Raw genomic sequence first — 15,621 nt, forward strand, 5'->3', positions numbered from 1 at the left:
AGGGGAACTATCTCAAACATAACATATGGTCATGGATTTCTATCCAGATGTCATCACAAATGGACCAGCAGACATTTCCTATGAGAAATACTTCAGATAAAATATCTGGCACTACAAAGTCTCCAAATTTGTCAGTACTGGTGGAAAATCAAGGCCAAATTCACCCCACAAGAAGACACACTTACTAACAGTGCTGCTCTAATTTTGTTTGCCCACGCTGTGGCTGTGCTAGAAGGAGTGTGTGGTCTGAAAAAGCCACATGTGGGAACACTAATTTTGGTTCATATGATGACTAAAATGCTGAAGCTGAACCAAAACCTCAGGTCTTTCTTGTTGCAGTGCTAGTAAGATGTGCCAGGAAAGTGGTCTGGAGCTCTCTGCTCATGGAATCAGGCAACTTCCATTAATAAAAGGCACTCATAATTAATCTTGAAAAAAATCAAGATGCATACATAACTGTACCTCAGGCAGCTGGAAATGGAAGCATGAGGATGAAAACAGGGCAGGGCAACAGGATACAACCACACTTCTGGAATTTATCCAGTCCTGGCAGCTAGCATAGGTTTATTGGGCTTTCATTGGTAGAAAGCAGTATTATTTTCTATTGATTGCTGTGGTGAGAAAAGAAGAGACAGGCTACTAAACAAAAAAACAACTTTTCAGGTAGTGAGAGGTGTTTCTACTTCAACGTTTAATGGCTGTCATGATCTTTCATACCAGATGTATGTTAACATCTGTCCAATATCTAACACAATCTCTTATTTCCAGATACAACTGAAAATACAAAAATAATTTCCTGGCACAAGGCACATCTACAGAATGTATTCATTTTGATACAGAAACTCAATTTGCCAAATATTGGTAGCCCATGTGCAAAACCTTGACAAAAATTTCTGAAAACCAACTGACAAAACTCCATAGAAGATACATTTCTAGACTCCCTTAGATTATGCATTTCCATTTTTTAATTGAAAAGTGAGTTCACAAACTATTCAAGTAGCTGTGACAATTTTCAGTAGGGTCAGACTATACCATTTTGGTGCACAGGTACACTGCCCTAAAGCAAAGACAAAGTGGAGATGTGCTTGTGCTCCTTATTGTTCAGATACAACTCAGTCAAGTATGAAACTGTGGAGTCAAGTAAAACCAATTACACTTGCCTCAAACACAAAATTGTCCCAATAACTAGAAAACAAAACAGAGCCAGGACCTGTTATATGGCTCTAAGGCCAAATTATATGGCCTGGCCACGTTCACAGGATTATACACTTTTACCCTCCAAAACAAGGTGGCTATATCCAAACTGCCAGTTGGGAATGGCTGCTGGCTCTTGCTAATCCCTAGGTCATGCCTGGGAATTGTTTATGACAGCACTAGCCAGTCCAGGCTGAGCACAAGGCAGAGCCTGTGCTAACAATTTAATGGTATAGATGGTCACATTCCAGCTCTTGGGCTTGTGCCCTGGCACTGCTTGATCTGCACAGGGAGACCTCGCCAAACACAGTTGTACTGTGAGCAGAGCTGGCTGGAAGACAGACAAAAAAAGAGCATCCAACCAAATTTAAATCTTGAAGCATTGTCATGATTCCCTTAGTTATTCTTCGGGTTTTGTTTTGTTTTTGCTTTTTTTCCTTTGTTTTCCAGATAGCCCTATTTCCACTGAGTTGTTCCATTTGCCAAAACAACAGAAGGTCAAAATAGTTGTGTTAAGTGCCCAGCGTGTTTCATTTCTTACCATGATTCAGTGGCAGTAGCCAACAAGTGATGGTGCTTCCAGTACAGTCAGGAATGCTGTGGGAAGTGTCAGAAGAGTTTAAATCAAGTGTCTGATGGAAAACGGGACAGGACGGGAAAGATGTCGAGACTGAAGTAGAAAGGTAAAAAGATAAATGAATTAAATTAATTGGTCCACAAACTTTGCAGCATTGCCTAAGCTTTGCTTTGTGTCCCAGTTCAAAGAGTTGGATGCAAAAAGCGCACTGCTCAACAACTGCTCTGACTGCCTTATCTCTCTCTGGTTTTGAACCACTTTCTTTGATCCATACCAAAAGAATGATACAAAAGGTCTTTGCTGCAGAGCAAATTCACTCCCTTGCCAACAGCTCAGAAGGTGAGGTGAGCAAGACAGCCTTTGCAGACTTATAGCCAAGGTCAAGGTGACTTCCATAACTACCTTTGTGTGGCACGTGCCACCTCTCTCTTCTCTGAAGGAAACTTTTTAGGAGAGTGTAGACTGACTTTCTTCCAAGACTTTTCCACAGCTTTCACCACCAAAAAATAACCAACCTGGTTTCATGGGAAGGGGCTCTGGAAAGTGACCATGTATAATTCCTCTTCAGAGCAGGCAAAGACAACCCTGGATTGCACAGGGCTTTGACAACTTGAATTTTGGGTAGCTTCTCTTCTCAGTGCATTTGCACTGGTACCTGCCTATCCTCAGTGTGAGCTAGCTTGCTTTCTTTCTTTCTTTCTTTCTTTCTTTCTTTCTTTCTTTCTTTCTTTCTTTCTTTCTTTCTTTTCTTTCTTTCTTTTCTTTCTTTCTTTCCTTGCTTCCGCCACTTCCACCACTTCCTTCCAGAAATTCCTTTGCTGACGTTTGTGTGCATTTTTTCTCTTTCCACTTCCACTCCTGAGGAGACTCCACTGCACTATTTTATAGGACAGCCACCTAGCACAACCTGAGGAATAACATAGTCCACAGGGAACTGAAGGGGAACACAAAGTAAAGCTGGGGTCTCTCTGGGTCAATTTAGAGTTGTCATCCTCTACTATTTGACTTCTGGTTATTTTAGAAGGGTCCTCTGTCACCCCACTTGGTGCACTGCATCCAAGAGCACCCCCCAGTCTCTAAAGAGCACTGACACCAGACTTGAACTGCCCTGTCCCTTTGCAAAGTAACCACTGGCAATTTACAGGAAAACTTGGGAATGATCCACTTAACACAGAAATGGAAATGAGCACTAAGAGAATTGGGATTGTTCAGCATGGGTGTTATTTAATTGCAGCATTCTGGTACCTGAAGAGAGCTGACAAGAAAGCTGGAGGGAGACTATTTTACAAGAGCATGGAGTGACAGGACAAGGGGGAATGGCTTCAAACTTAAAGAGAGTAAGTTTTGATTAGGGATTAGGAAGAAATTCTTTACTGCGGGGGTGGTGAGGCACTGGGTGGTGAGTTGTGGCTGCCCCATCCCTGGAAATGTTCAAGATCAGGTTGGACAGAGCTCAGAGCAACCTCCTCTACTGGGAGGTATTCCTACCCATGGCAGGGGGATGGAAATAAAAGTCCGTTCCCACTTAAACCATTCTACGATTCTATGAAATGAATTTATTGTAAAATTTGTAACAGCTGTACAAATCATAGCTGAGATGACAATTTGAAATATCATTATCCTGCAGCGCTCCTGAGCTAAACTTTATTGCACAGCAGTACCATATTTCTAAGCAGACTGAGAAAACAAGGTGAATGGCAGCTTTGTAGGTTGCAAACAATGCATGTGTGATCCATATTTCAAGACCTCTACACATCTGTATCTTAATCAAAGCAGTGCATCTGAGATAATTATTCATATGTATGATGACCCTAAAAGTCATCAATTCTACACATCAGACACTTTGGTCACAGGAAAACTATCAGTAGGATTATTGTGAGCAGTAGAAAAAATGTTTATGAAATGGAGTTTAAAACTTCATAAGCAAGAATGGAATTAATACACTCAAATTTTCCTCTATAATCCAGCTTGAAGAACCTTGCAAAGATAAATGCTAGACCTTTAAAAGCAGGGATGATAAAGATAATTAATGGAAGCTTAGAAAGATAATAATGTCTCAAATCCATGTGGGGTATAACTATTGCTCAGCTTTTGAGGAAAAGGAAGATAAATTATTCAGTCTTACTCCATCCCAGCATGAAGTAAAAATTCTAAAGGAAACAAGCTGTTCAAAAGCAAAACTGTGATGACTATGCCAAGATAGGAGTTAGGCTCAGAAGACCTAAAATAAATCCAAAGTTCTGGAATTTATTTGCCGATGAGGATTCTGGGTATTGTTTTGAAGTAAATCAACAAAACCTCTGCCTTAGGAAATATACTGAAGAGTTGATTCAATTCTAGGATTTTGTCAGGATATTATAGAATGCTTTTGGTTGGAGGGGACCTCTGCAGATCATTTGGCTGTCTCCTGCTCAAAACAAAGCACATTTTGATGTTAGGTCAGAGCATTCCTTGTCACGTGCAGCTGAGTGTGCATAATATGTGCATCTTCCTATGGAGATTATGCAGCTGTATTGGGACTTTCCTCAGTTCTGGACCCTGCACCTACACTAACGTGTAACAAACAGGAGGCGCTTGTAGCAAGGTGGAGATCAGTCTCTTCTCCCAGCTGACAAGCAATAGGACAAGAGGAAAGTTGCACCAGGGGAATTTTAGACTGGATATTGGGTGACATTTCTTCATTGGAAAGATTTATCAAGCATTGAGAACAGGCTGCCCAAGGAAGTGGTTGAGTCATCACCTCCAAAGGTATTAGAAGATGTGCACATGTGGCACCTGGGGACATGGCTGAGTGGTGGCTGGGCAGTGCTGGGCTAATGGTTGGATTCAGTGATCTTAAAGATCTTTCCCAACCTAAATATTCCTGTGATTTTATAAACAGCAAGAAGCACTGTTTTACTGAGAGGATGACACAGCACTGTCGCAGGTGGCTCACAGAGGATTGGGGTCTCCTTCCTTGCAGATACTCAAGGTCCTCTGAACATGGTCAAGGTGAACCTGCTTGAGCAAGAGGGCTGGACCAGACAATCTGCAGAGGCTCCTTCCAACCTCAATGATTGTTGTGTTTCACTTTCCAGCTGACAAATGTTTCACTTGATGTATTACTTCAGTGGTTTTGAAAGCAGGGGCTTTGTATAACCCTTTAGAATTAAAGGATAACATTAATTATATATAATATTATAATGTAAGCAGTATATAATCTTAAACATTCAAATGATACAGCCAAGAAAGCTGCTTCTTCTGGGTGTGTTTGTGCAAAAACTTAGACATAGTAAATATTATTCACATACTTCCCAGTGCTTTGTTTCAGGATTACCACAAAAGACCTGGGATCATAAACAGTAAGAAATAATGCTATGATATGAAGAATTTATTACTAGTTACTATTCATTATTTATACGGTGGGCGCATATCATTTTACACACAAACACCAGTTCACAGACAGCATTTATTTCTCTGCAGAACTTCTACAAGCTCTGCTTTCCAAAGTGAACCAGTCTGGTCATGCTAAATTGTAGTGGGTAACAACCACATATGTTTCATCTTGACAGGAGCAGAGAACAACCAAAACCAGCAGAGGCAGACCAGCCTTCGGGAGAATTTGGAATAGTCAGTTCCTCCAAACCAAAGCAAACGTGCATTTTGTTTCCTGAAAAGTGCCCACTTCATCCAAGAACAGCGTGTTACAGCAGCTAACCATCACTTGAACATTCAGTAATGCCTCAAATTCCAAGAGAAACCCCAACAAAATAACTTGGTTATCCTTTTACACACGCTCCTTTTAAAAGAAATGTGAGATTATAAATCTTCATCAGAGATGCTTCTACAGAGTGAAACCAGAGTCAGGGAAAAGTGTGAGGAATTCCTTCCATGGTCTCCCTTACAGTGCTCTCACAGGCATTGACAACTGTGTAAATCCAGGGCATTGGGAATATTTCTCTGTCTGCTCTGGGGTGCCCTGACCCCCAAGGGAGCACTGACTTTGACCCTCATTCATGAAGAAAGTTTCCTAGACTTCAAGATAGACTAGAATCCACAAAAGTCTGAAATGGATTATAGAGATTAGTGTAGGTCTATCACTTAGTAAGAAATTTAAGTTTTAAGATTTTTAGTATGTTGTAGATAGAAGCAAAAGAGAGAGCACAGAGTGTCATCCCAGGTTTCTTCTTCATGCTTCTTCATGGGTTTGGGTGGCATTTTGTAATTAAGCAGAAAAGTCCGCATTGCGGGCTCTTTGAAATCAGTTATTGAGTTAAAAAAAATCAGTTATTGAGTTAAAAAAATAATAATCTAAGTGTCAATTATCAATGAAATAGTTTAGTCTTAAAAGACCTTGTAACAAAAGATTGTTAACCATTTTGTGCCTTCTAATAAAAAGCTGCCAAACTTGCAGTAATGAAACTGTTTTGCTAATAAAAAATAATAAACACTGAAGTCCAAACACAAATTGCTATCTCAAGTGCCTTCAATCCAAACCTGGAATAACTGACTAATACCCCCAAAGACGATGAACCTGTTTTGTCCACTCCCAAGGAAGTGGGTCCGTGTATTTGCATTTCTGCAGGAGATGTCTGCACCTCGTGGCACCGTGGGGACGAGGGACATCGCAGCTGTAACAGGACTCCTGGCACTGCCGCCCTCCCTCGAGCAGCCCAGCCTGCCCACACCTCACGCCACAGAGTCACAAGATCCCCACGCTCCTCTTCGAGGTCCGGGCATTTTTTCAAGAGGATTTTCAGGATTGTAGACAGGGCAGTGGTGATGTTTTACCGTCAGTCTGGAGTGTCAGCCCTGGCTGATCAGAGCTTCCCGGTATGCCCAGGGCACTCCAGCCCGTGTCCAGGTTTGAAGGTGCAGCACCCCCTGTTCAGAGTGCAGAGTTTAATGTCCTGTTTATCACTCCCAGGGACACATTTATTTTTGTGTCTGTCAGCTTCACAGACAAGTGCTGCATCAAAGAGGAACTCAAGGCCCATGGAAATCATAGAGAGAAGTGAAGCTTTTCTCCCTTCTATTTCTTTCTTTCTTTTTATTCATTTGGTTCATTTGTTTTGCAAGCTGAGGAAATCGATGTCATCAAGAAAATACTACATTTGTCATACATATAATGCATTTTCCTTCTGCTGTGCCTTAAAACTGCGTCTTATAAAAATTACCACTGTTTTCCTGTTGTAATAAAAATTATGGTATCCAGACATCCCACCCAAACAGTTGAACAGCCCTCAAACTGTTTACATCAGGCTCCTTTATACCTCAATCAAGCCATCCATCCCCTCAATGATTTCTCTGACATTACCCTCTTCATGCAACGCCAAAATCAGAAATTACCTTGCTGAGAAAGTATCAGCTTTCTTGAAAATAATTTCCAGGCCCTACCTATTAAGCATTGACAGCCAAATAATAGGAAACCACCAAGTGATTCCCTGCAAAATTCTTTTTGTGGCCGTGTTTGATGCTGACAATAGCATTACATTCCTAAATTACAGCAACCAACCTCAGGATTATATGCACCTATGACTCAGAGAACCTGCCCTCCTTTAGAAGTGCTGCTCCTTGGAAATAAACCCTCTAGTAACCCACATCAAATCACAGGCAAGGCAATTCCCAGGCCTTTTTATCTTGACAGGAGGCTGGGACAAATTTTATAATGAAACACCCATGACTCCTGAATGACAGAAGTATATATTTTGCTTTATTTTGAATGGACAATCTGAAACTAATACATGTGAAAATGATGCAATGCTGAGAAAGAAACAAAAAATAAAAAATAACTCTCAATAATTTCAAAGAAACAGGCACTTAAATCCTGGCCAACACAAATTTTATTTAGGTTTTATGACTGATATTTATTCCTTTTGGAAGTCAAGAGACTTTTTTCTTTAAAGTGCCAAAGCCCAGAAATACTCCTTTTTCTTTATCAAAAGCTGTCATGTTTATGACCTTGTAAGTATTTGGCGATGTCAATTAGTGCTTCAAAAATGCTGCCTTTCATCTTCAAATGGAACTGGGCCTAGAAACTGGCCAGACCTCTTAGCTCTTTCAACAGATGATAAACACGCTGCAAGTAAAAAAATCCCAGCAGCTTTTTATGACTTTACAGATTAATGAGCATGCCAAGGCTTTCCAACCTATTTTGGTCCAATAACATATCTGCTAAAGTTGACAAATAAAACCTGAAGTTTCTATGTTCCAATTTCTACAGTACTAAAAAATATGTACAGATGCATCTGAGAAAAAATCCTGAAATGAGAGGGTAGGAGGAAGTGGCACATCATCAGCACAGTCTAAGCCCTAGGGCCACAGATCATTAGGAACAGCCTTTTAGAGAGGAGACTGGAAAACACCTAAGACATCTCCACTTCCTTCAAAGGGAAGAATCTGTTCCTCTGCTTCAATACCTTCATCATATTAGTTCTGGAACCCATCACCAATCTCCCTTTGCTCTCTTCTGCCCTGGTGGTATGAATACAGCCCAGGAGTTGTAACTTTTCTGTAGTGGCATAATGCGATTACTTCAGCAGAAGTCATTGCTCAAATCAATTCACAGACATTTTTTGTCAATTTGTATTTAGAGGAAAGAAGAATGTGTCCTGAGAGTCAATGACCAAATCTATCTGCTTCCTCCTCTCATTCCTTGTTCATGCTGTTGATTCCTCAAATGCAACTCTGAAAGTAACTCTCTAGTTTGAGGATACAAATACGATACCATAATAGGCTTTTTTTTGGGGCACTCTGCTGGTTTCAGCCTTGCTGGGCTGGTGTGATGCCACATCATGGCCAACGTAATTCACTCTGTCTCTCTCTCCTTGCTTGCAGACTACTCACAAAAGCCTCAGTCTGGCAGCTGCAATCCAGTTAAATTGTGTGTCAGCCCAAAATGTAAATTTTACAAGCTTAGTGAGTTTTCAAGCCTAAAGAACCAGGAGAATGTGATTTGAGTGCCAGAGAAAACCTGTCCTTTTGTTCTGTTACAAACCATCAATGTTATGTACACTGGGCATTGCTCTGATTTCCTAAGCATTCATGTCATAGTCTGCCATAATCAGAGCTTCATGTGCATCAGAAGTCTCTGCTTAGGTGGGAACAGACTTGCATCTCATTTACCAATGAAACATGACTCTATTTTAGAAATGTGTCCAGAGGTAAAAATGTGTTTCTTGAAAACAAAAAAATCATTGCTACAATTTTACATCCAGCAACTGAAGCCTAGTGTACCATCACAGTCATTTGCCAAAAGAATCTGAGGATCTTTAAAACAGCTTTTGCCACTGGACTGTGCTTGGGCTGGTCAGCTATGTCATGTCCACATCAAAGAATTACCAGGCTGTTATCTGAAATGGTGACAAAAATATGCCAGCTCTCAGTACAAACCCTAGGGGAGGGGAAGAACAGCTTTCACAGAGAAGCTGGAAGAGCAAATCCCATCTATTTCATCACTGCATATTTTGACTGTTTTCTAGCAACTGTTCTATTCCAATATTTATAATCTCTCTCTTTATGCAAGCATCTTATGTTTTATAATAAAATGAGTACATAAATTTCAGTTACTGTAGCAAAGCAAATTGTTGTATGTAATTAGTCATGTACAACATAAGGCGTAACTTGAAAAACAATTCGTGTTTATTCTTCCTCTGCTTAATCAATATTTTAAATATTTGTGGAAGCTGTACACCAACTTTGCAAATCACCACCTCCTAAGTGAGAGAAACAGAACAGACAACACAAATCCTGCAAGCTACTGCAAATCATCAGCATCTGACAGGCTGCTGTTCAGGGAGCTACATTTTCTTGGCCCATGAAAGAAAGAAGAATATAACATTTTACTTCTGAGCTGTTTCCCTTTATTCCTTCTTACAGTGCATTCCTCAGCCACACTGACTTGTTTTTCCTTTACCACAAGAATGTTCTTCCCTCTCCACTTGTTTTTAATGCTATTTAGTTAGCACTGATGCACAAAGTCAGTGGTGGCTACTTCTCTGCCTGCAATCCTTTCCTGACTTTCCAGAGAGGTTAACAAATGTTTGATCATCACTGTCTTCCCTCCCACTGCATAACCCGTGGCTAACCACAGTGGGATAAACTCTGGTAGCAAAAACACACAAGTCTTTAATACTAAAGGAGTACTGTGAGAACAGGAGGCCACAATCACACCTCAGTTACACTATTTAAAGACTTAAAACTGCACAGCTATCCCTGAGCTCAGCTAGCGAAAATTTTATCAAAACTGAAGACCAGTGTTTTTGTAAAATTTGTCATAGGTTTAACCTTGAGAATAACAAATCATTAAGTGTTGGGGGACTGAAGAATCAATTTATGTTCCAAGCAAAGGGTTTTTAAAATTAAGGTTGAAAAAAAAATTAGGTATCGCCTGGTGGTGCACAGATTCTGTTGATGTATCAATCTTTTCAGGCATTTAAAAATAATATAGAGATGATAAAAGTAAATGTTCTATAACCAAAAAATCTCTTGGTAATAAAATTTCAAATTACAGCCCATGACAACACTTGTAAATTGAAGCTGTGATACAGGAGCTTTGATGGAGAAAATTGTACAAGTAACTCGCAAAGTAATTCGGAAAAGCAACAAAGAATGAAGGTGCTGCTGAGATGAACAGAAAACATAGCTGGAATGGTGTGCAGCATCCTTAAATGAATTTCAGACTGTTTTGTTGCCAATATCTTAAGCAGTGCTGTAATCTTATAAGGATTTCTTGGATAGTTTCCATCGACCAATAAATAACCTCACTACAGAAAAAAACCCAAACCCCACCAAGTATAGAACCAGCTCTGAACTTAATCATCATACATGGCTGAGCTCAGAGCCTGGAAGATTGATCCAAACACAGAGTTTATTAGCGAGATTTCCCCATTCCTATGGACTACTGGTAGAGGGGTTGAGGAAATATCTCTGACTCATCCCTCCAAACTGTGCTGCCTCTGGTCTGTGGCCCAACCCTTTGGGTACAGAATCAGGGTAGAAAAACCTAATTGAGTAAGAGTTGAAACTTTGCTCATAGTGGCACAGAATGAGCAGAAAACCAAAAACCACTACCTCTGGGTGCCTCACTTTCCCTGTCAATATACTGGCTGTGCAGCATCAAACTATTTCTTAGAGGTTGATGAGGCTTAAATAGTCTTTCTGATATTTTCTGGCAGTCTCCAATGAAATGTGTTATAGCAGTGCAAAGTATCATTTTGTTCAGCAAAAAAGCTTGGGAATAGACAGCTTTTCTGTTTAAATAACTCAGACCAAACATCCATAACCACTTAAAGGTGGCAGATCCACTAAGTGTGATTTGTACCAAAGCATCTGGGTAAGAAGGTTACAGGTATGCTTTGAGAATAAATTTCAAAGGTCTGCAAAGTATAATTAGTTCTAAAGTTCTCCTACACATTAATAATTAGTAATAAAAACCTTCTAAAGTCCTCCACAGAAAGTAAAAAGCTCTTCCAGAAGCATGAGAACATAGACCAAGCCCAACCCCCTCACAGCTAGTCTTACATATCCTAAGCTTCCCCTGATGATGACTTCATTTTTTTCTCTCCTTTCCAATGCTTCTTCTATTCATATCACGTAAGTCTGGCAAAGTCTTTAATCTTACATACATTTACATAATTTTAAAGACCATGGTTCAGCCAGATTAGGTAGACTAGTGGTCCTTAAAACAATTTATCTATAAATTCCCTGAACAATTCCATCATGCAGCAAGTCATACAGTCCAGTTACATGTCAGAGAGAAAGGAAGTTTTTTCCCCCATTTTGAATTTGTCACTTTAGGATTCAGTTAACCTTGAGCTGAAGGATGGTAACATGATCGATATCTGCCAATGCAGGTACCCAGAAGACAGATCCTGTCAAACAGACTTCGCTTCAGTCTTTGACAATACTATGGCTGTTTGATAATTCATAACTGAGGACAATGCCATGTATATGTATTTTTAATAACTACTGATTTAAGCACTTTGGCAAAAAAAGTCTGAAGCAATTATTGGCTATAAAGACATGGAAACAGAGGAAGGGAGCAGTTTTATCCCCATACAAAGGAATGGTGAGTCTGATGCTGAAAGGATGCATATGGTTTGGGTATCTAAGTTTTAGCACCCATATTTTCAAAGGCAAATGAAGAATGGAGGGGATGCAAAAGATACAGAGTTATTTGATATTTGAAGGCTACTGAAACTGGTCAATAGAAGGAAACAAGAGGAATCACAAAAGGACTGAGAACAGACTAGTTGATTTACAAAAAAAAAAAAAAAAAAAAAACAAAGCAAACTTTTAACTGGGAAGATAACAAGCAAGAAGGAACCCAATCTGAAGGGCTATAGATGGTAGCTCTCTGTGGTTCGAGACTGTCAAACCAGCTCTGGAGGATATACTGAAGTCAAAACTGGTACCTGCATGGGAGAAAGAGCCCCTTCTGACCCCAGCCTGGGGCAGCACTGGTGGCTGTACTTATCTCCTTGGACAAAAAGTCAAGGAGAACCAGGCTATCAATCTTCTGGCTTCACGACACCTATCCAGTGTTCACCTCTTGTGTGGGGCACACCCTCGCCACTGAGTTTCATGACCTGCCATAGTGCTGGGGGAGGTCCAGCCTGCAGAAGGGCAGCTCAGCAACCGAATATCTCACTCCCAAAACAGAACTAACAAATCCAGCTGTTAGATGTCACCTATCCCCCATGACCTGGTACCCAATAAAATTACTGACACAAATTGTTGCAAAAGGTAGGCAGGCTGTGATCTCTCCATAGCTCAAGGCAACTAAGCACATGCTTGGTTTATTGTTAAAGTATTGTTGCATTTTTAATTCTTATTTTTTATTTTTAAAAGAAAGCAAGTAACCACATTGTTTTTCTAACTTGTGATCTCTTCAATATATAGATGCAATTTGTTGTGCCTAGGCATTAGCTGGATTCTCCCAGGGAAAAGCCTTGGCTGGTTACACTGCTGACCACAAGTGTAAGTCTGCTGTGTGTGAGGGAGAGACACAGGCAGGCAGGGTGAACAGAAGTGTGCATGTGCACCTGATGTCTTTTGTGACACCATTTCACATTATTAGTAAGAAGCCTGCTAGGCACCATACCCTTACATCTCTGTTTACCCTACCTACCTACCTACCTACCTACCTACCTACCTACCTGCCTACCTCTCTTACTTCTTCACATTTTTTCCCTATTCAATACATGCAAGTTTGAATTTTTAGTTAGAGCTCCTTAGTTGATTGAGAGCAGAAGAAGCTGGGGCAAAAACTCTATGCATTTTTACACACTTATTTTATGGGAGATTACACAGCTGATTAACAGTTCTCAGAATAAAAAGTGTCTCCTGTTACCTCCATTCTTGTCTATTTATTGCTTTTGATCTATTCATGCCAAAACATTCTTACTAATGAAAGTCATCAGAAAATTGTCTAATAAGGTAATTTAGAAGACAGTTCACATCTAGCATATGATCAAAAGGCACTTAACTTGCTGTTCCTGCCTCCTCTCCCCCAATAAACACATGGTTTACTAGCACTGATAAGCTTCAAAATGGTTTTGAACATCTGGGAAAAGGGCTGATCAGCTCCAGACAATTGTTGGACTCTAAGCAGACCCAGGAACAAAGGTCATAATAAATGAAACCACTGCTTTAGCTCCAAAATTGCTTCAATCATCTCCAGACAAAGCATGATTGAAATGCATCTATCACTGGATAGCATCTGGAGAACACTAAAAATGTTTTGATCAGAATCTGAGTATCCTCTTCCAAATGATAATAATTTTAAGATGCCATGGCAAATTTTTACAACTACACTTTAGGCTAATGTTTCCTTCTGTAGCATTGACCTTGTTTTTCTACAGTGTGAAAAAAATCAATATAATAATGGTACTGCAGCAAAATTTCAGCTTGCTCTTGGCTTACTTTAAATAACTTCATTGTCTCCTTTCCCTCTGTCTACATCTGCTGCATTTGGCACTTTCAGTTATTAAAATGAAACCAAGTTGAAAGAAAATGTTAAATATCATAAAAAGAAACCCAGCAGTGCTTCTGTCTCACTTTGCCAGCACTGTGGTCACCTTTACCATTTGCCAGGTTGTTCTGTTTCCAGCTGTTCTACTTGAATCTGCATGCAAAAAGAAACCCCAGCTTTCTCCAAAAATACCAAATGTACTTTGCAGTTCTACAATGAGTTTGTTGCTTATTTTTTTAAAGGAAAATGCACCCTCTTCCCTCCAATAATATATTGGAACAAAAAAGCCCAATAGTTTACAAGTGACTTCTGTTCTTTGGTGCTTAACATTTTCTCACTCCTTAGTGTGCATTTTTGCACAAATGAGCGAGCCTGGTTAGAGCAGTTCCACAGATTCACTCCAACCTGCATTAAGAACGAGTCTTTGAGAACCTTACAGGAAACTATCAGCTAAAGGGAAAACACCATTCAGCCAAAATTATGACTTTTAGACACTTTCCACTCCCTCTGGATGAGAGCCACATCCAGTTGCTGTCAACCACAGCTCTGCCTTGGTCAACAGACAAGAAGAGCATTCCCAAAATGGGAAAAAGGGAGCATTAAGTTCCAGGGGAAGCCAAAGAAAGCCCAAACGTAGGCAGTGGTGAAACGAAGGAAACATTTCCTCTGCCTGGGCCTCTCAGAAGCATGGAGACAGTCTTGGAGCAAGAAAGACCTACTCTGGTGTATGTACAACATAGAAAAGAATTAAAAGACACAGACTGCCCATATAAATTCATTTTCCTACTACTGGCTATCCCATGAAAGCAAGCCTTACAAAGGGACAGATGACGCTCCATCTCTAACATCCCTTCAAGTTATCAACCCCGTTTAAAAAAAAAAAAAATAAAAAAGGCAAAAAAATAAAAAAATCTGGATTCTTACTTTGGTGCTGGAAGCTGGGGAGGAGTTGGCCACCAGGCTGGTGATGACCTCGCTGTTGCCGGTGGTGCAGGCGGCGGTGGCGGGCGTGGGGAGGCGCGCGGGCACGATGGGCAGCGGCAGCAGGCCGGGCCGGGAGCTGCTGGTGGTGCTGGCGGCGCTGCTGCAGCTGGTGCTGCCCACATGGGTCCCGTTGGAGCTCCAGTCCCGGCGCTCCCAGCCCGCGCGGTAATCTCGCTCGAAGCGGCTGTGGTGCCGGGACATGGCGCTGGAGGGCAGCTGCGGCTCAGGGGGAACTCGAGAGCCTGCCTGGAGGGGTAAGGACACAGAGGAGTTAGGGATGAGGGCCCAGCACAGGGACTGTGCTCTGCAGCCACCAGGCACCACCCTGTCGTGTTCTCTGCCTTAGGAGAGCACTGCTTCTCCTCTTTTCCCAGCAGAACAGCAAGACACTATTCACAGTGCCATAGTGAATATTGATCTAGAACACAAATGAGAATTTAGACAAGTACAAGGACACAGTGGAGAGCTCAGTCCCATAGACCTGAAGAAACACCATCTGCCTCTTCATCAAAATAACAAGCAAAAGCACACAAATTGTGAAAAGCCAAGTTAGAAGAGAGTCATAACTCAATATTCTGACAACAGGAAAACATTCCCAGCAGCTCTATCTTTCCATTTTCTCAGTAGCCTTCACATTTTTTCTGTAGCTTCTTTTCTGTACCTCACACACGACCAAATACAGATGCTAAAGATCAAAGAGAAAAACAAATCTACCTGCTAAATCTACCCATTACTTCTCTATTTTCAAAACCAATACTGCTTCACACAGCCCCTTGTTTGCTAGACTCCTCACTGGAAGCTCCTCCAGGAATATTTCACTCTGTGACACCTCCCTACAGCGAGGATGCCCTACAGGAGGCAGCCCAAGATGTTCTGTCTCCTCCCGTGTTTCTGGCTAGACTTTAAACTCTTA

General features: G+C 40.9%; 1 protein-coding gene across 1 annotated transcript in view; it reads right to left on the reverse strand.

The window, feature by feature from the left end:
* Positions 1 to 15,621, reverse strand: part of KLHL29 (kelch like family member 29) — a 389,148-nt gene that overhangs the window by 227,471 nt on the left and 146,056 nt on the right. Inside the window, exon 3 of the mRNA XM_059469632.1 lies at positions 14,649 to 14,954. Within this exon, the coding sequence (XP_059325615.1) occupies positions 14,649 to 14,909 (261 nt within the window). The 5' untranslated portion in view covers positions 14,910 to 14,954. The remainder of the gene's footprint in view (positions 1 to 14,648; positions 14,955 to 15,621) is intronic.

The sequence above is a fragment of the Ammospiza nelsoni genome, chromosome 3 (genome assembly GCF_027579445.1).
Source record: "Ammospiza nelsoni isolate bAmmNel1 chromosome 3, bAmmNel1.pri, whole genome shotgun sequence".
Classification (NCBI taxonomy): domain Eukaryota; kingdom Metazoa; phylum Chordata; class Aves; order Passeriformes; family Passerellidae; genus Ammospiza; species Ammospiza nelsoni.